At 42.4% G+C, this 19,624-nt stretch overlaps 1 protein-coding gene across 4 annotated transcripts in view; it reads right to left on the minus strand.

Annotated features, from left to right (window-relative positions):
- RAB11FIP4 (RAB11 family interacting protein 4) overlaps nucleotides 1-19,624 on the minus strand; it is a 196,731-nt gene that overhangs the window by 15,764 nt on the left and 161,343 nt on the right. For all 4 annotated transcript variants that reach the window (XM_084648385.1, XM_084648384.1, XM_084648387.1 and 1 more), the window contains 2 exons: nucleotides 2,839-3,062; nucleotides 468-650 (listed from right to left, as the gene is read on the minus strand). In XM_084648385.1, coding sequence (XP_084504511.1) covers nucleotides 468-650; nucleotides 2,839-3,062 — 407 coding nt within the window. The remainder of the gene's footprint in view (nucleotides 1-467; nucleotides 651-2,838; nucleotides 3,063-19,624) is intronic.

Here is a 19,624-nt window from a genome sequence, read left to right on the forward strand (position 1 = left end):
ATCTTCGTATTTATTTTTTTCCAATACAAGCTCATCCATCCTTACAAGACATGTCTTTTTGTAAGGGAATATTTAATACACAGTGTTAGAATGCTAAAAAGGAGGGAGACATTCATACTAGTCATCCCCAAACATTGCACAAGCACTAATGTTGTTCAAGGTCTAATCTGATTTCCAGCTTTAAGTCAGTCAATTTCTAATAGTTGCGAAATCCAAGTATTGCAATATATAAAGAGAATCAATCTAGGAGCAAAGCTAGGGGGTTTATTGCAGTGTGACCCGACATTACAGGCACTGGAAACAACGTAGTCGTCGCTGTGGCTTTTACAAGAAAGACATTTGCTAGTAGTGTTGTGGGCAGAAATTGAAATTTTAGTTTTCAAGTAACTAGACAATCCAAGAAGTTCTGGTACGGCCCCTGTACACATGCTCAGAAGAATACGCTGTCAAAATAAATAAGTACCAACCTGGAAGACACAGATGAGCCAAGGTCAGAGTAGGCGTTGGTTCTGGTCTCATCATCAGGGCATGGACTGCTGGGAGTAAAATCCACATCATCTCCTTCCCCATAGTCTTCAAATTGTTCCTCGTTACTGATCAGAGAGGCGGTGGAATAGGTGGAGAGGTCAGAGGGGTTGTGAGGACTTGACCTGAAACAAGACATCAGAACGGGTAGGAGGCCAACCCTCAGAAGACTGCCTTTTGCCCAAGGCAGTTTTCTCAGCTGGTTTGGGCTGGCAACTTCTTATTCAAAAGTCAAAAGCTTTCATGATCCACTTGCATTTACTAAAAAAAACTACCCCTAATTACAGCAATAAACCCATATAACAGTGTGTGTGTTTGTGTTTTGTGAGGTTGACAGGACAACTGACCTTAAAGGGCAAGGGATATGGCAATCGGTGAAACAAGATTCTTTAACTTTAGATTGTAACAACATTTCAATGCCTCACGCTCCCTTGCCTTTCATGAGCTTCCTCCTCTGGAGCAGAGGGTGTCACAACACACAAAGCTGACCTAAGGGCTCAGGAAGCACTTTAAAAAATTGGGGTAGAGAACAGAGTTAAATAATTTGCTGAAGGTCTCATGACAAGTGGCAGAGCCGGAATGAAATGGGAGCCTGACTCAAGTCTCCTCGACAATATGGCCGTTTCTGCATTACTGCTGTTTTTACAAGAAGCTAGACTCCTCTGCATGAGAGCTCACAAGCAGGGCTCTTTCATCTGTACTTGGTCTCTTCTGGAATCTAAAGTTTAAACAAAGCAACATTTTAAAGTGAATGGTGGCTGGATGGCACAAATGTCATTTTCACATGCTGCCCCCTGCCAGTATTTCAGATGTAGGCTCTCGTTTTTCCCTCCTTTGCTGAGATGCACTTGTAATTCATATTTCTAAAGGTCAATAATTTACAAAGCCAGAATTTAGGGCAACTCAAGTCTTGCACAGAACAAGAGGACATTTGGGACCATACACATAGGCAGGCTTAAATTCTGCTAGAGGAGATTTATCAGATTATTACTCCCTGAAGAGGGGACAGATTAGTAACTAGTCAGCAAAGCATTTTAACACCTTCTGTTCTTAAAGGTTGCAGTAAAGATTGTGCATGGAAGGGTACTGGGGACCAAAATTTGTATAGACCCAGTAGCTGCAGTTACGGTCCTAGATACTCATCTGGCCCCCCATTACTGTAGCTTCTGAGCACCTCAGTATTTACGCTCAGATCCCCACTTCAAGGTAGGGCAGGGCTATTATCCACATAATAGGGGGAACTGAGGCACAGGGAGACTAAGCGACTTGCCAAAGGTCACTCAGGAAGTCTGTGGTGGAGCAGGGAATTGAACTGAGGTGCTCCAAACTAGCACCCTAACCATGAGGTCATCCTTCTTCTCCAGGCCTACTGCTCCCCATAACCAGAACTGACTGGAGGACTACACCTTGCTCCTCTTCTGTTATCTAGACCCACAACTCCAGAAACGCTTCAGTGGTTGGGACCTTCCCAACCCATCCCTCCCACAGTTTATGATTGGCAGATATGCCGTGAATGAGGCATGGATTACAGGAAGAGAAAGGAGGGTCATGATTAAGGCAGTTGAATACTGCCCTGGATAATTGGATTTTATCCCTGCCTCTGCCACAGAGGTTCTACACGATGCTGGGCAAGTCACTTACTCCAAACTTTTCACAGGCAGGCACTAATCATCTGATCCTTCTTTTCTGGGTGCCTGATGTGACTTTTTAACATCACAGGCCCAGGCCTGCAAAGCCCTAGCGGCCAACAAACTGAACGGTGCCTCCTGATGTCAGGGGGAATCCAACGCACAGGATGGCAACGCAAAGCTCCTCAACTACATCTGCAAAACCTTTTCAGCCCAGCCCTCACATCCTTTGAGCGTGACAGAAGAGTAAGGCTGAAGAAGCACCTGCACACTCTGCTGTGGATTCACACTGGAGTCCTAACACAAATGGGCTCCAGGAGATCGGAAGGCGAACAAGGAAAACCCACCCATTTTTGGCAATTAGCACAGTGCTCAAACTTCATCAGAACTCAACCAGCGCTGTCACTATAAAGCGGGACTTTGTCCCAGCCGAGGTGCCATAGACACACGTTCAACCTACTGGAGCCTGGCGAACAAGCCAGAAGACACAAGGGCTGAGATTTCCAAGGCCACTAGGGGAGATGGATGACCAAATCCCATTCATTTTAAATAGAGGGATCTGGACACCTAATTCCACATGTCGGAGAACCTCAGCCCAGACAGGCCTAAAACAAGAGGGATCAGCTGGTTTAACCTCCCCTCCCCTGCACAAGACTCACGTCTTGACAGGCACCTCACCACTCACTTGTCTACAGGCAGAAAGAGTCCACTGAGCACGCTGTCCTTCTCTTCACTGCCGCACACGTCGGATGCCTCAGAGCTCTGCGCACTCTCGATGGCACTGTCCATGTCGGACTCATGGTGGACCTCTTGCTGGGCCAGGGTCATCGTGTCTTCATCAGGAAACAGCTCGGACTCACTGTACACACTTTCACCGTCCAAATAGGCACCGTCCTGGATTTCGCTACCCTGTCCATGGAAGGGAAAGAACAGTCAGAAAGCATACAAGTTTGTGGCAAGATGTGCCGAGTAAATGAAAGCAGCAGCCATATCCCTCTCCTAAAAACACCATCAGCATGCTGGTATTCGCATCAGAATCATATTTAATCACATTTGGAGGGCCCGATCCTGTAAACACTCAATGCACAGAGCTTCTCCTAAAGCATAAAACATTGCACACCTCTAACCAGCGTTACATAGTGTTACAGAGAGCCAGCTGCAGGAATGCTTGTCTGGAACCACAACCTGCCTTTGACAGCGAGTGTCAACTAGGGCAGAACTGACTCCTGTTCACAACTGGGCTTGTATGTCCCCATCTTGCACAACCAGAAATCTCTGGTCTCCAATATTCATTTATCTGCAATGTTCTTTTCCCATAGTGTCCTTTATCAAGAAAGGTAGGGAGGGAACAGATTTTCACTGGTCATAGAGTAATATAACCTCAGTAGAAATGCAGGACCTAGTAGTAGCTATTTGCTTATTTGTTGAAAGGAAGAAGAATTTTGGGCCCAAATTTCCCCTCCACCCTACTGCAATTACCACAAGTCATTAGCCAGATACATTTTTGTATGCTTTCCAGTTTTGTTGTTATCCAGACATCTCTTCCAGCACATAGCAGTGCTGGTATATGCATTAGCATATACTGGGAGCTGTGGTCTATCCTTGTGGATGCTCGGTTATTTTCTCTATGCTTTGAAAACACAAGAACCAGTCAAACGCCGAAGATTAATCTTCACTTGTAAAATTAAAGAAGCCCCTTACTAAGAGGACATTATAAAGGAGCAGCAGTTTCTGACATGAGACAAGTGTGGTGTGACTAACAGCTTTGTCACCCAGCTGAAGCAACAAGGAACTACTCTTTACCAGAAGAGAACTTCAACGTCTTGAAAACAGCCATTTGTAACAATCGTTACCAGAAATTCAGGTCTTATCTATCCTATTTTTTTCCTGGAAGACTGACATTGGCGGAACTAGCAGGATTATAATGTTACAGAGACCAAGTTTGTGAGCCCTGATTTATATGAAAGCAAAACTGATTTTTTTATTCAGATTTTTGAACTTAGAGTTTTAGAGAATTATTTAATGCCATTGACCTAAAAACAGTTGGGAGGAAAACATGCTGTACGCTACAGCTTCAAAACACCCCACTAATTCACGTAAGGGCACCCACTCCAATTCCCTGGGTCCTCCAAAAGTTAGTCCAGCAAAAATAGGGGTGTGGGTGGGGGGGAACCAGATTATTTTGCATTCTATGTATTTTTAAAAGCACTAGTAGGCTGGGATTTTAAAAAGGAGCCTACAGGAATTAGGTGCTTGTATCCCATGGGACTTGGACACCTAGCACCCTTTGGCCAGCTGTAGTCTGGGACTACACATGCTCAGAGTTATGCACATGTGCAAGTCTTTGCAGGGTGGGGGCCTAAGTTTGACTCTGAAACTGAACCAAGATGCCAGTTACTTGTATTCATGGAATACCACCACTGACAACCACTGAGGAAATAAATATATATAATGAAGAACTGCTCCCTCTTATACTTCACTGTTAGGTATGCTGTCACTGATCCTCATATCTCTAGACTGAGACAAGTTGTTTCCACAAGCAGTTAACTCCCTGCTGCACTGCTGGTTCCTCCCACGGCTCTACATCAGATACGCTTTTGCAAAGAAACATCCCTTATGCAAATCACTATAGAGCCCTACTGACATTGCAGAACGTTGGACTAATTAGTTTCTAGGAAGTGGATTTCCTCCTCAACATATACTCTGAATGCTCACTGATGTCACCAGGTTAAGGGCCACTGTATTTAAAGGGCACTTTAATACAGATCTTTTCCACGTTAGTCACAAACAGTGACTGATCTAGGGGTAACGTTTTCAAAAGTGCCTAAGTGACTTTTGAAAATGGGACTTTGCCACTTTTGAAAATTTTACCAGAGATCTACACATCACTACATTAGTCATAGGGGAGGTAGAGCTGCCTAGTGGCTAGATCATTGCACTGGACTTCAGAGACATGGGTTCTATTCCTGGTTCTTCTGCTGGGTGACCTTGGGCACATTCTCTGCCTCAGTTTCTTCATATGTAAAACAAGGATAACCGTTCTTCCCTCCTTTATAAAATGCCTTGAAAACATGCCAATATATATTTATATACAAAACCTGTGCTGCTTATTTTTTAACATCTTTGGACAGCTACAACAACTTGGAAATCCACAGGCCCAGGATGGGCATGAGTCACCCCGGATGTCTGCTGCAGCGTGGTGACCCACATGGCCTCAGAGTTGCCACATTTCTTAAGGGTTTTATGCAATTAAACATTAGCTGCTGTTACAGAAATATCCAGATCTGTTAAAAAAAAAATCTGTGATCCCAGAGAAGGTGGCACTCTGGAAGTTTGACTGAAACACACATTGCTTAAGTAAATCTTTACACAGCAGGTAAATCTCACTAGTGTTAAAACAAATTAATGTGAGAAATTGAAGGTCAATAGCAGCATGACAGACTCTCATTCCAAATCCTGCAGGTAACAGCTTACATTTAGTTTTCTAATAATAGGAGCCCAGACTCTCTAAAAAGGACCATTAGCAATTAAATAGACAGTCACTCTCTCCAGAGTACTAGGTGCTCATTTGCCTCCTCCCTACCAATTTGTGACAGGCTAATGAGCCACATTTTAAATTTGTATTACAATGTATATTTATAATAAGTCACAGCACACACTATACCTAGCTCTTGTGTGTCAGCATCACGTATTATTGTTTCCAATGATAATTATTCCTCTACTTTTTAAGATCTCCACTTCTAACTCCTTCTAGGTACAGGCTTTGGGAAACCATCACCTTCAGTCAGAGCTTAAATTCTCAGTATTTTCCAGAGCTCTGGGGCTTTAGCCCTGTGGGACATGCCAGGGCTTGGGGCTTCTGCCCTGCAGGTTTGAAAATATTTACTGGAACTCCACTCCAGGCAGCTCTGACTGAATTTAAGCCCTGCCCCCGGTAGCCAGTTTACTGCAAAAGTGCCCACAACGCCTCAGAAACGTGCTTTATACCCAGAGGAAGCTAATCGTTATAAAACCACACATAACAGCCACTTCCAGAAAAGTTTCAGAGTAGCAGCCGTGTTAGTCTGTATTCGCAAAAGGAACAGGAGGACTTGTGGCACCTTAGAGACTAACCACTTTATTTGAGCATGAGCTTTCGTGAGCTACAGCTCACTTCATCGGATGCATAATTAAAGTGGAAAATGCAGTGAGGATGTTTTTATAAACACAAACACCCATTTTTTCATGGTCTATCACTTCAAAAGGCCCCCCGCGCTGGTAATAGCTTATCTGAAGTGATCACTCTCCTTACAATGTGTATGATAATCAAGGTGGGCCATTTCCAGCAAAAATCCAGGGTTTAACAAGAACGTCTGAGGAAGGGGGGAGGGAGGGTAGGAAAAACAAGGGGAAATAGGTTACCTTGCATAATGACTTAGCCACTCCCAGTCTCTATTCAAGCCTAAGTTAATTGTATCCAATTTGCAAATGAATTCCCATTCAGCAGTCTCTCGCTGGACTCTGGTTTTGAAGTTTTTCTGTTGCAATATCGCAACTTTCATGTCTGTAATCGCGTGACCAGAGATTACATGGTCTGTGTGTATAAAAACATCCTCACTGCACTTTCCACTTTAATTATTCATCATATGAAGTAAGCTGTAGCTCAGGAAAGCTCATGCTCAAATAAATTGGTTAGTCTCTAAGGTGCCACAAGTACTCCTTTTCTTTTTCCAGAAAAGGAGTCTATTGGCTCATCTGACAAAAGTTGCTGCCCATGAACTATGACAGTGGTTCTCAAACTTTTGTACTGGTGACCCCTTTCACATAGCAAGCCTCCGAGTGCGACCCCCCCCCCCTTATAAATTAAAAACACTTTTTTATATATTTAACACCATTATAAATGCTGGATGCAAAGCGGGGCTTGGGGTGGAGGTTGACACCTTGTGACCCCCTGAGGGGTCCCAACCCCCAGTTTAAGAACCCCTGAACTATGAGGAACTCCCCGTTAAGAGACTTGACTTTAGCACAGTACAGGCCATACGTGCAGCCAGCTTATCAAGTGGGTAGGGTAAACTGATGGCTTGTTGCGCTCTAGATCTTTGCCACCAGATGGAAGACAATCTAGCCTTTGTATTAGACAACTTCTCTCCCTCCATGGTGCACTATAAAAGTTCTCAGCACAAGCTGAATAGTGCGCCTGTCATCGTTATAATAGAAGCACTACCTATTATAAACAATACAGGGGGTTGAGGGCAGCTGTGTGAAACTGCTTGGGGTTTTGGAAATGTCAGGAATGCCAGAGGGCAGCCAAAGGTGCATGGTAAAATGAGTTAATCACATCTACATATATGGGGTGCACGTACTTATACACACCCACACTTTAGAAGACTTTTCTAGGAATTATATAACTTTTTAAAAGGCCAATCTGTTACAAATCCAAGTCTCCTGATAGGTTGTTTCTACCAGATTTAGTCTTGATTTGTTGATGGGCTTTTGGTGTTTTAACCACATCTCCAAACTGCAGTAAGGCAAGGTTGTGGGAGTCAAAGTTCAAAAATGTTAAAGCCATCTGCATTGCTGAAGGCCATACAAGTTGTGTTAGTCAATGGCAAACACGTGAAACAACCACCCTTCCTAGAGCTTTGAAGCAAACCTGTGCAATTGTGCGGATGCTCCAAGCTCAGAGTGGCTTCTTATGATCTTTCAGTGGTCAAGCTCTGAGATCTGTTAGCTGAAGAGTCATTGCTAGAGAAAAGACTTTTCTCTCTGTACCTACCGAAGACTTATCTTTATAAGTGGAAAGAGTATATCTAAATGATGCTTAAGGCACATGAGGTTACAAACTTCCAGGGAATAGTCACAGAATTCAAATTTTTTTATATATAATTTGTAATTGACAGATCATATCAATGTTTATTTTAAGCATTTTTCTATTTTTATCTATTTAAATTTTCACAATTGCACAAAATTATGGGGAGAGGGGTCAACATTACATGTGAAAATATACAAAGTAAATATCCTTAAATCAATCTCTAATACATTTTCAAGCAGCCTTACTTTGCCTATCTGTAAATTTCAATCATTGATGGAAATATTTTAATCAGTCTGCTCCTGTACAGAGTGAAACTGATGTTTCCAGATAACCATAGAATCCTTCCAAGCCTAAATATTCACAAATGGAGCAGCAATAGGTCACAGGAAATGACAAAGAAAATACCCATGACATGTAAAAGGGGGGGTGGGGGGGGAGAGAAACTGCCACAAGAACCACCACTAGAAATTAAAGCTGGAGTTAGTGAATACCATTACTAAGCAACATGCTTGCAAGTGTACATTACTAGCTAAAGCTATCAAAATATTTAAATCGTTCAGCATTAATATCAGTAATCTCCGCTTCATACATAATGTCAGTGCTGAAAGTACACTTAGCAAGAGAAGCTTATATACCCACTTCTACAAAATGACACAAACTTCTTTTAAAAATGAGCATAAATTCAAAATTAAATCTCAAGTTTTTCCTACAGTGCCTAGAAAGAAAGCACTCCTGTACAAAATAAGTGATTGGAACACACACTATTCAGCTTTTCTTTAACCTCCCCCCACCCTAATATTTAGGTAGGGTTTAAGATGCATAGAACATTGCAACCCCAAGTCATTCATTGTCTCAAAAATCCACACACAAACCTACGGAGGGAATAGAAAAGCAAATGATGCAATTGGAAAATGAATTATATACTTGGATTTTTACTATCGTCTGCTCCCTATTTTGCTTGGTATAGTCAAGACAACAAAATTGTGACTAATGGTTTTGGAAGGTTCCTGTATAGCAGACCGTACAGCATGTCAAACAATACAACAGCTTGGGATTAAGTGACACAACGCTGGTATTATTGTCTAATCAAGTACAGTACTCAAGGTATCCCAAAGTGCTTTACATGCCAGCGAGAGATGCTGCAGAATTTGCTCTGCAGTAAGTGCTTAGTTGAACACCTGCTGTCCACAGATCTCAGAACACTTAGCAAAAATTAATGAATTCCCTCCCTCGAGGGGCAATTGTGAGGCTTAAGTCTTATCCACATTTAACACAGATGAATAAACTGGGGCAGAGTGGTTAGTGACTTTTAGATGGTCAAAGCAAATTCGAAGGAGAGCCAAGAACAGAACCCAGATTTCTGTGCTCTATTAGAGCCAGCTGTCTTCCTTTGAGCCCCATGTAGGGGATCACAGCAGCCATTTTGGAGCTCAATGACTAGATGGTTCAAGGGAACGCAACTTGAGGGGTCTGACCCTGAAAGTTAGTAGGCTGAACTGTCCCCAGGTTGGAAGTGACAGAGACAGTTATTAAAATGCTTCAATACTTCTAACTTTGCTAGACACTAAAAAAAATAATCATGGACTGAATAGAGACATTGGATTTATGGCTCATTACAAAAAATATATATAACCCATTAACAACCCACCCAACTGCTTCCCACTTTCCCAGGTGTCAATGGACCACTTCACCTTGAATGGTCCCTTGAAATATGCATTAACTGCTTATGTGAAACAATCTGCCCTATCTTATATTTAGCTGCGACACTCTGAGTAAGACTATGGGCTTGTCTACACCACACAGCTTTTAGCGACAAGGCTGTGTCGATACAGCCTTGTCGCCAAAAGTCAACGTGTGTAAGTGCTCTTTTTTGGTACTTTGTCGGCACTTTTGCTGACAAAATACCTTCAGCCCCGCAAGCAGCGTTAGCTTTGTTGGCAGGAGAGCACTTTGACAACTTCGCAGTGTAAACAATCCCTGTCTACAATAGCACTCCTGTTTATGTTGCTCAGGGGTGTGAAAAACACCTTACCCCTCTGAGTGATGTAAGTTACACCGATAGAAGCACCGATGCAGACAACACTGTCAGCAGGAGAGCGTCTCTGCTCGTTTAATTATGTCGATGGGGGAAGCTCTCTCCTATCAGCATAGAGCGGCTACCCGTGTGATCTTACGGTGGCACATCGGTTCAGCTGTGCCGCAGTAAGCTTGCTAGTGTAGACATGGCCGAAGTTTCCCAGACCTGAAGAAGAGCTCCGTGTAAACTCGAACGCTCGTCTCTCTCACCCATAGAAGTTGGTCCAATAGAAGATATTACCTCACCCCCCCCTTGTGTCTCTAATATCCTAGGACCGACATGGCTGCAACAACACTGCCTAAATTCAAATACTGACATTTATCATTTGAAAATGAGCAGTCTGGAACCAAGGGACACACGCCCACATGAATCCTTTCAGATCGAAAAGGAGGTACAAACAGTTGCTTGCAAGTACTATCCATCTATCTGGCCTCTACAACCATAGCATCTGATCACCTCACAAGCATTGAAGTTTATCCTCACAACACCCTAGAGGATGTAGGGAAGTACAAAAACGGAAGCAGATTTCACCTTGAATTACAACAGTTTAGCTGTCTAGTTAGTTAAAACTAGGATTTCCGAGCATATAATTGGCAACAGGAGTCTTGACCAAGTGACCACAGCCAGGACGCTGGCACTCAGTTTCAACCGGAGTGGTCTTCCTGCTTTAATATTGATTCTGCCAGTTGGGGAGGGGAACAGGTGCCACGGAGAGATACGCCAGGTTTGGCGGCCTCCCATCTAAATACTATTTAGCATCACAAACCTACTAGAAAAATGGGCTCTTGTCCCAGCTGAAAAAAGCCTATTGAATTTGAAAGCCAACATCTCAGACTATTTAGTATGGGGGAGGGTTCTACTAGAAAACTTCCAGCCACCCTGTGCGCTCTCCACTTTAAGTGCATTTAAACCAACGGTTACATATTTATTTTAAATGTGGATGTAATTTCTCCTTCAGTTCTCAGAAGGATGCAAGGAGCTGGTGATTTACTCAGCAGTTGTTTGAATGAAAGCGGCCAAAGTCCTGCATCTGGTGAGACAAGCACAGAATGAAGTGCTCAGCTGAGCAGTTAATAAATCGTGCTTTTACATTTTAGTTCACTGGGAAGTTTTAGAACTTCCTGTCAGCAGGCAACCCTCACCCACCCAGCTGTGGCCGGTGGGCAACCATACGAACGAATGCCTTCAATTAAACCTTCAGAAATAGGTAGAGGGGAACAGAAGCCTTGCCTTGGCCTCTGGTCTAGCAAGAAGGGATGACCGATGATGGCAGGAATTCCAAAGCATCTGGTGCTTAAAATGAATCTTTGAAAGTCAGAGATCAATATGTAGAGAATTACTATTCTATTGAGCTATACAAAATGAAATGCTATTTTAAGGCTACAAATTACAGTTTGTTCAGTGCAGTCGCTCTGTGTGACTGTTTAGTTACTTGGGTCTAACATTTAAAGTTCAATTTTAGAGTTAACCTGACACAAAGCTGGAGTGTGCTGAGAAGGGTTTCTAGGAGAGGGAATTCTTTAGACTCAGTCTATTATTGAATGCTGGACAGCACCCCATAAAGCTGGTAAGAATCGAGGTACAGTGCAAGAGCATGAATATACTCTAGTGTGCTGTCAGTCATCTGCATGTATAAGGTAACATCAGTGGCTCAGACAGTAGTGCAATTCAGGGCCAATGTGTTGACTGCAAAACAAACTTCTACTTCTGTGCCCTTCACACTTAACTATGTGAGCACTAGGCAAAGCCAGGGCTTTTCAACAGTTGCTTTGTGCTCTTTTTTAAGTAAGTGTAAACTGACCCTCATTTTCCAGTGCTAATGAAAATTAAGCAATCAGTTTGCAAACATCTAGAAGATAATAACGTGATAAGTAACAGTCAGCATGGATTTGTCAAAAACAAATTGTGTTAAACCGATCTGAGAGCTTTCTTTGACAGGGTAACAAGCCTTGTGGATTGGGGAAGGGGGGGGAGGAGAAAGCAGTAGACGTGGTATATTTTGACTTTAGAAAAGCTCTTGATAGGGTCTTGCATGATCTTCTCATAAACAAACTAGATGGAACTACTATAAGGTGGGTGGAAAACTGGCTGGAAAACAATTTCCAGAGAGTAGTTAACAGTGGCTCAGAGTCATGCCGGAAAGGCATAACAAGTGGGGTCCCACAGGGATCAGTTCTGGATCTGGTTCTGTTCAATATCTTCATCTGTGATTTAGATAATGGCATAGAGAGTACACTTATAAAGTTTGCGGACAATACCAAGCTGGGAGGGGTTGCAAGTGCTTTGGAGGATAGAATTAAAATTCAGAATGATCTGGACAAACGGTCTGAAGTAAATAGGATGAAATTCAATAAGGACAAATGCAAAGTACTCCATTTAGGAAGGATCATTAGGACATTAGGAAAAACTTCCAAAACTGTCAGGGTGCTTAAGCACTGGAATAAATTGCCTCGGGAGGTGGTGGAATCTCCATCATTGGAGACTTTTAAGAGCAGGTTAAACAAACACCTGTCAGGAATGTTTCTACATAGTTAGCCCTGCCATGAGTGCAGGGGACTGGACTATATGACCTCTGGAGGTCCCTTCCAGTCCTACGATTACTATGCCTGAAAATGGTTTGCAGACTGAAGCCAGCCCAGGGACTGCAGGAGTCAGAAGTGTTTGCACTACATCACCTGTCACTGTAACTGGTGGTAACAGAAGTGCCAGACCTCTTAATATCAGGGTCCAGTTTGAAGCACTCCTTTTCAACGTGCATTGTTTTTCTGGGAAGTTCTGGACATTAGCAGGGACTGAAATTTAGTGATTTTAGCAGGGAACTAATTGGAGCAGCTAAGAAAGTTGCCTTCCCTGTAGAGATTAAGAGATAGCATCGATTGCCAGGCTCACGGAGTTGCCGCTATCATTTGAATGCAACATGAGCATTAATGCTCTAAGATGTAGATAGGGTGTGTCTCTAGGGTGGGAGAACAGGCTGGGTTTATGACGGTCAGGACCCCGGCATTAACAACTGTGGAATATTTTCCCCCCCGTTTCCACAGTGCAGATAGAACCAGTGGCAGAAAACCTAAGTGGCAGACTCATTCTCCTTCTCTTTCCAGCACTGCACAGCAAATCCTTCCTTCTGAAATGCAAGACATTTTCCATCCTGACTTATAGAGGTTTGTTTTTTTTTAAATAAGCCTATACTGTGTTTGTCACAAATGTCACTTTAAGACCAAGGTGACCACTGCTAGCAGGAGATGGAGGAGCCAATTAATATTGACATTTTAGATAACAGTTCACAGTGTTTACACAATGACAGGTTTCAGAGTAACAGCCGTGTTAGTCTGTATGCTCAAATAAATTGGTTAGTCTCTAAGGTGCCACAAGTACTCCTTTTCTTATTGTTTACACAATGTGAAACTCTTATCATGCAAGCTTCTAGATTGCTGACCAGAGCAAAGAGTCACAGCTCTCTTTCAGCATTACACGTTTATGGCTGATAACCCTCTTTGTTGGCTTATCTTGGAGACAGGAGGGGGAGGGCACTCCAGCCTGCCTCCACATTCATCTGCACAGAGAATAGCAATCCAGATGCCTTTCCTGAAGGTCTCGCCTTCATGATAGAATTGTTAAGCACATGCTAAAAAGCAAGTTAAGGTGAGCTGTGTCCCAGCTGCAGGGTACATGCTAAGAGAGTGTCTCTGTTTTATAAAGCCTGGGTAACACTAAAATATAGTCAGTGTACACACGGCACTTGCCAAAAATAAGTTCTTAGCACCACAGCATAAACTTGGCATAATTAACACTCATGAGAAATCTTTGCTTTAAGTCACAGCAATCTCTTTCCTTTGTACAGCCCAAGAACAGCTTGAGGGTGGGGGAGTGGGAGAGAGGTATGGTTGTCAAACTCTCATTAGGGACCTCTTCCTAGGACTCTTCTCTCTCAGAGCCTTGCCTAAATAAACATTTGTACCCTTTCCTAGCAATGGTGCATGAGCATTTATCACCATTGTACCATAAGCAATTTCACCACAGTGTTATCTTGGTGAGGTGACTGCAAACACCGCTGTGCCCGGGTGCTCCATCTGGCTAATTCCGGCCAGCTGTCATATTAGCCACGACAATCCCGATGTACACCGAAGCTAAGTCATGATTCATTTTGTGCTAGTTAACATGTGGTCGTTCCACAACAAAGACAAGCCCTAAGATACTGTTCAGCTAAAAATCAAAGCTGTTCTGAAATGATATTACTACTTCCTGAGTGCAATGTTACACCATGCAATGAAGCAGACAGGTGTATTGGAGGGAAGCACTTACTTTATCTCTTTATTCACATGAGCTCAAGCCCCTGAAGAAATGGCTTCTCAGCCTAATTCCGCAACTAACACTTGTGTATAAAATACAAGATGTTCATTAAAACTAGCATGTTCTGCTTAGAAGATCGTGGAGCTCAGGCACACAAGAATTGTAGCACTTCTTTTCCTTGAGAAGCCTCAAGGGCAAAGGATTGGATACACAGTAATTTAGAGAAGTCTTGCCAGGGCGTGCACTAGGCATATGGATAAAGAGCTTCCCTAGCAGCCTTATTGCAGATCTGGGCAGCTTGGGGGAGGGAGGAGAGAGGAAATCTGGGTGCAAAAAGCAGCCAAACATTCCCTAGAATGAAGGAAAGCAGTTAGATTGCATCAGTGATGTGCTTTGTGCGGCAGGAGGGAAAGATGTTCATTGGCATAGTGTTGGGAAAGAGGATGGATGGACATGGAACAGGGTATACTGAAATCAAAAGCAGTGTATTGTGAAATAAGGGATTGCACAAGAATTGTGGGGAAATCATATTTAAGTAGGAAATAACTTGTTCCTTGCCTTTGAAAGTGAATTCAGAAGGAAAAGGTACTGTTGGAGCTGAACAAAGGGCAAAAAGGATCAATTTTAAAATACCATCTCCTATCACTATCTAGTGCCCGGCCAACAGAGAATGGGAAGTTCTTCCAACCCCATGTGCCACAAAGGGCAGGATCATTTTTGTTAGGTTCTGCAAACTTTAGGTCCAGGAGTGATTTTTCCATTTATTGTACCCAAAAAGATTTTTATTTTTTGATCTGGAAGACAAAAAACAACAAAAAAACCCAACCCTTTCCTCTCTGGTAAATCCAGAGCAGATTAAGCCAAATTTCCTGAAAACTGCAAAATAAAATAAACCTCTGGGCTAAGCCCAAGGCTGGGAAGTTCCAGTACTGATTAGAAATCTCTCATTCCAATGCTCATTTATAGCTCTTTTCATCAAGAAGTCTCAATACGCTTTAGAAAGGGGGATACGGATATTTTACCCTCCTTTCACAGAAGGGAAACAGAGGCACAGAAAGGTTAAGGGTTACATTTGCAAGCACCTGAGTTCCATTTTCAAAAGTGACTTGGGCTATGGAAGTTGAGCACGTAAGTCTCATAGGCACTTCTAAGTGCCCAAATCACTTTTGAAAATGGGACTCAGGGTAAGAATTTTCATAAGTGCTTCAGTGATTTAGGTCTGGTCTACATGTAAGAAATCAGCATAGCTAGCGCTGTGAAAAAAACTACACCCCTCGTGACACAGCTATGGTGTCAAAAAAACCCATATAGATGCAGTTTTGTTGGCAAAAAGTGGCCTTCTGTCAGCTGAACTAATGTTCAGGGAGGTGGTGTTCCTACATTAACAAAACAAACTCCAAACCTTCTGTTGGCTATGCTGTGTCTACACCAGGGGGCTATGCCAACACAGGCTTAAAGTCACACAGCAAGTAAGAGTCAAAGAGATCTAGAACTCCACTTGTTACAAGCCTGTGAAAAGACAGGATTCATTTTTAATAGAAGCCTGAACATAGCCTTAACTAGAACTTTCGTTCACAACAAAGCCTGTAACATATACCCCCAAGAAGAAAGATACACTAAAGGGGATCAACTCGTACGTTAGCTGTTTAGGTTTCAGTTTAACCATGTTAAGACACTAAAGCTTTTTTTCTTTTTCTTAAGTTGCCAACATAGAAAGCAGTGTAAGATGCAATTACAATATGGAATTTGAGCCAGCAAGACCAGTTCAGCTAGTCACGTGCCTGAAAATACCAGGTGGTATTTCTCCCAATCTGCTCCAATGGGTCAATAGTCTGTATGCAGAGGGCAATACACGCAAGGGCTGCATAGAGTTCACTGTACACGTGTGTTTTCTGCAAACAAATACTGGCTTGGTCAGAGAGCAATTACAATGAACTTGTGCCCTTGGGAAAACTCTCTCTCAAAGGGAGTGGATAGCCCAAACAGTGTGGAGAAGAGGAGGGTGAGCGTCTGTGTGGGAAGTGGTTATTCTTTTCTGATCTGTGATCTCCACTTCTTTAGTAGGGTGTTAAACATGCCTTTGTTGGGGTATTTTGTTGCTGTTGTGGGGTTGTTGGGGTTTTTTTTTTTTTTTTTTTGCACACAAAGGAACACAACTACAGCAGAATTCTAAAGTAGCATTCAATAGAAGTAATAAGCCCTTCTAGGCATAAAGAAAAGGAGGACTTGTGGCACTTTAGAGACTAACCAATTTATTTGAGCATAAGCTTTCGTGAGCTACAGCTCACTTCATTGGATGCATCTGAAACCTTCTAGGCATAGTCTATCACAGAATACAGCTAATTTAGCCTCTTACAGACAGAAACTTCACCTTTCTTGTTACATCACAGTTTGTGTGAACAGCTGCCTTTTGACAGAGTAATGCAGGGAAAGGGGGAACTTTACTTTTTAAAGTTATGATTACTGTTGATTTTATCATAAAATCATACAACAATACAAAACAAGTCACCACTTCTGTACCGCATGGCTGAGAAGATGGGAGAGAGAATTTTAAAAACCACCAGCATTCTGTTAATATTGCAAAAGAGCAGAATGCATCCTAACAACAAAACATTGCTGTCAGAATGCTGTTCTTCCCCATTTTCTTCTTTTGTTTGTTACACTTGCTTATTTTAAGCTAGGTCCCAATCCTGCAAGCTGTTCCAGCTGGGTGGACCATTATACCCGAGCCTAGGTCATATGAACGATCATGGAGGAGCGGTCTATTTGGCCCAGCATGTAGGATTGGGGACATAGATTACGGGGCTCCTTTATGTTAGAGTTTTAACCACCAGAGTTACTACAACAACACAGCTGCTCTGCTCTACTGTAAACCCTATTGTAGACACTGCTCCAGTATAAGCCACAGTTTGCAGGAGGTTAAACTGTGCCAATTAGGGTGACCAGATGTCCGGATTTTAGAGGGACAGTCCCGATTTTGGGGTCTTTTTCTTATATAGGCTCCTATTATCTCTCACCCCATCCTGATTTTTCACACTTGCTGTCTGGTCACTCTCGGGCCAATGCAGCACATCAACACTGGAATTTTGCAGTAGTGCAGCAGCTAAAGTTTAACTGTTAAGTTTCACACACACATTAAGAGTAGTTACACTACCCTGCTCTGTGCAAACATTGTTTAACTGGAGCTTTACCACCATTCAAAGCCTGCCCTATTGCAGCCTTCACTTTATTTATTATTGATGGTAGTGACTAGAGGCTCTGATAAGGTCCCCATAATTAGAAGATAGTCTCTGCCCTTAAGACCTTGCACTCTAGAATAGTTGCCTATCCTTGTCTACACCATTGCTATTCAGGTCATATAGCAAGTCTGCCAAGGACTCCAGCAAAGAGAAGGAAACTAAAACTGTTTACTCCTGAGATGCTGCCTACTCCTGGATGGATTATGTGACACTGCACTCACTAGAGAGGAAGGGAACCTGGGGAAGATGAACAGTTTCAAACCCAAAGCGTTTGGAGAGAGAACACCCCACAATTTCCATAGCACAAGGAGAAAATCTTGCCTTGGGAAACAAATTGGTGAGCAGCCTGTGTTGGTGAGGGCATGGCAAATATAATTAAAGATAGGTTTCAGAGTAACAGCCGTGTTAGTCTGTATTCGCAAAAAGAAAAGGAGGATTTGTGGCACCTTAGAGACTAACCAATTTATTTGAGCATAAGCTTTCGTGAGCTCACAAAAGCTTATGCTCAAATAAATTGGTTAGTCTCTAAGGTGCCACAAGTACTCCTTTTCTTTTTATGATTAAAGATGCATTTTTGGTTGGGGCTATAGCTAGAGCTTATCTACACGTGGACCTGCAAGAAAGTTAATCTGAATGACCTGTTCAAGTGGATTAGTTAAACTACATTAGAATACCGCATCCATACAGGGATTTAATTTAGATTAACTAAACCAGTTTAAATGCACCCCTTTTGTTAATTTGGATTAATTTTCCCTGGGTGTCCCATGTAGACAAACCCTAGTTTACCTCACATTCAAGATCAAAGAGTCCCACCTAAACTCTGATACCTCTTAGGAGGGAGTAAGCTCTCAGTCCTTGCAGCTGTTTAAGATGGTGCTATTTGCTACAAGGCTGGGCTAACACGAAGTTACTGGCTATGCGGTACAGAACTCTCTGACACAGGCATAACTGGGAGTGTAATCTTTAAAATGAAAGTAGAAGCTAAGGTTTGTAAAAATTATGCCCTAATATCCTCCCTAACTCCCAATTCACCATCTGCAGTGCCTGTTTAAAAAAAAACAAACTCACTCCTCCTCACTTACTCTTTAAGATTATTTACTTAATGTTGAATGACTAATTAGACTAGTTTAAGAAATATTAATGCTGGGCCTGCATATAAACCACATTGTAACGCCCCACCTGCGAGAAACACAAATGCTAAGATCAGGGCTATCACAAATTCTAGTTCCATCAACATAGGGTATGCCTCTACCCTTCAATTTTCAGTTGTTTTATCATATTAACACACACAGCTGTAAAGCATAGTGTAGACATCTCTGTAAGTATCATTACAAATACTTCTTTCAGAAGCTATTCAGAGAAGACAGTCTACTCCACCAGCCTGCTTATCGAAGGTAGATACAATCACAACCATGATTGTGCTATTGAAAAAGGTTTTAAAAAGAAGTTATGGAAATCCCATCGGTTTGCTAATATAACAAGAGATGCCTATGATACGGACCTGAGATTCAGGCTACAATTCTGATACGTCTGTGGCTTTGGTTCTAAACATAAACAGTAACTTTTTTAGCTTTAAACCTCAGACTCAGCAGCCCACAGTTACTTAAAATACCCCAAAATGACAGATTAAAACGTTTTGGGGCACAGTGCGTTACTGAGATTGACTCTCTCGCAAAGAGAAACCCAGGTACATGCCTTCACTGAAGCCCCCAGGTTATCATGTTTGAATGCTGACAGAATCCCCTACCGCTTTATGATTTTTCCCATTTTAAAGTATTCCTGGAACGCAACAGTAGTAGCCTACTGACACATTTATATTAGCTAAGATCACCCGCTATTACTGGGGTGGGTTGTATGGGTGTGATTATTATTACACATTTCAATTTCATGTATTTAAAGCAGTGGTGGGGGGAGGGAGGGAGAAGAAATGTATGTATCAAAGCAGGCTAACAGTTTAGATATTTAAGTTTTATTGCCGGGATTTCTACCACTTCAAAAGACATGATACAAGCAAAAAAACCAAAACCACAAGCAATCTGAAAAGTCATGGAACAGAGAGAAGCTTTCCCTTGCC

Source organism: Lepidochelys olivacea (genome assembly GCF_965140295.1).
Source record: "Lepidochelys olivacea isolate rLepOli2 genome assembly, chromosome: 14".
NCBI classification, from domain to species: Eukaryota; Metazoa; Chordata; order Testudines; family Cheloniidae; genus Lepidochelys; species Lepidochelys olivacea.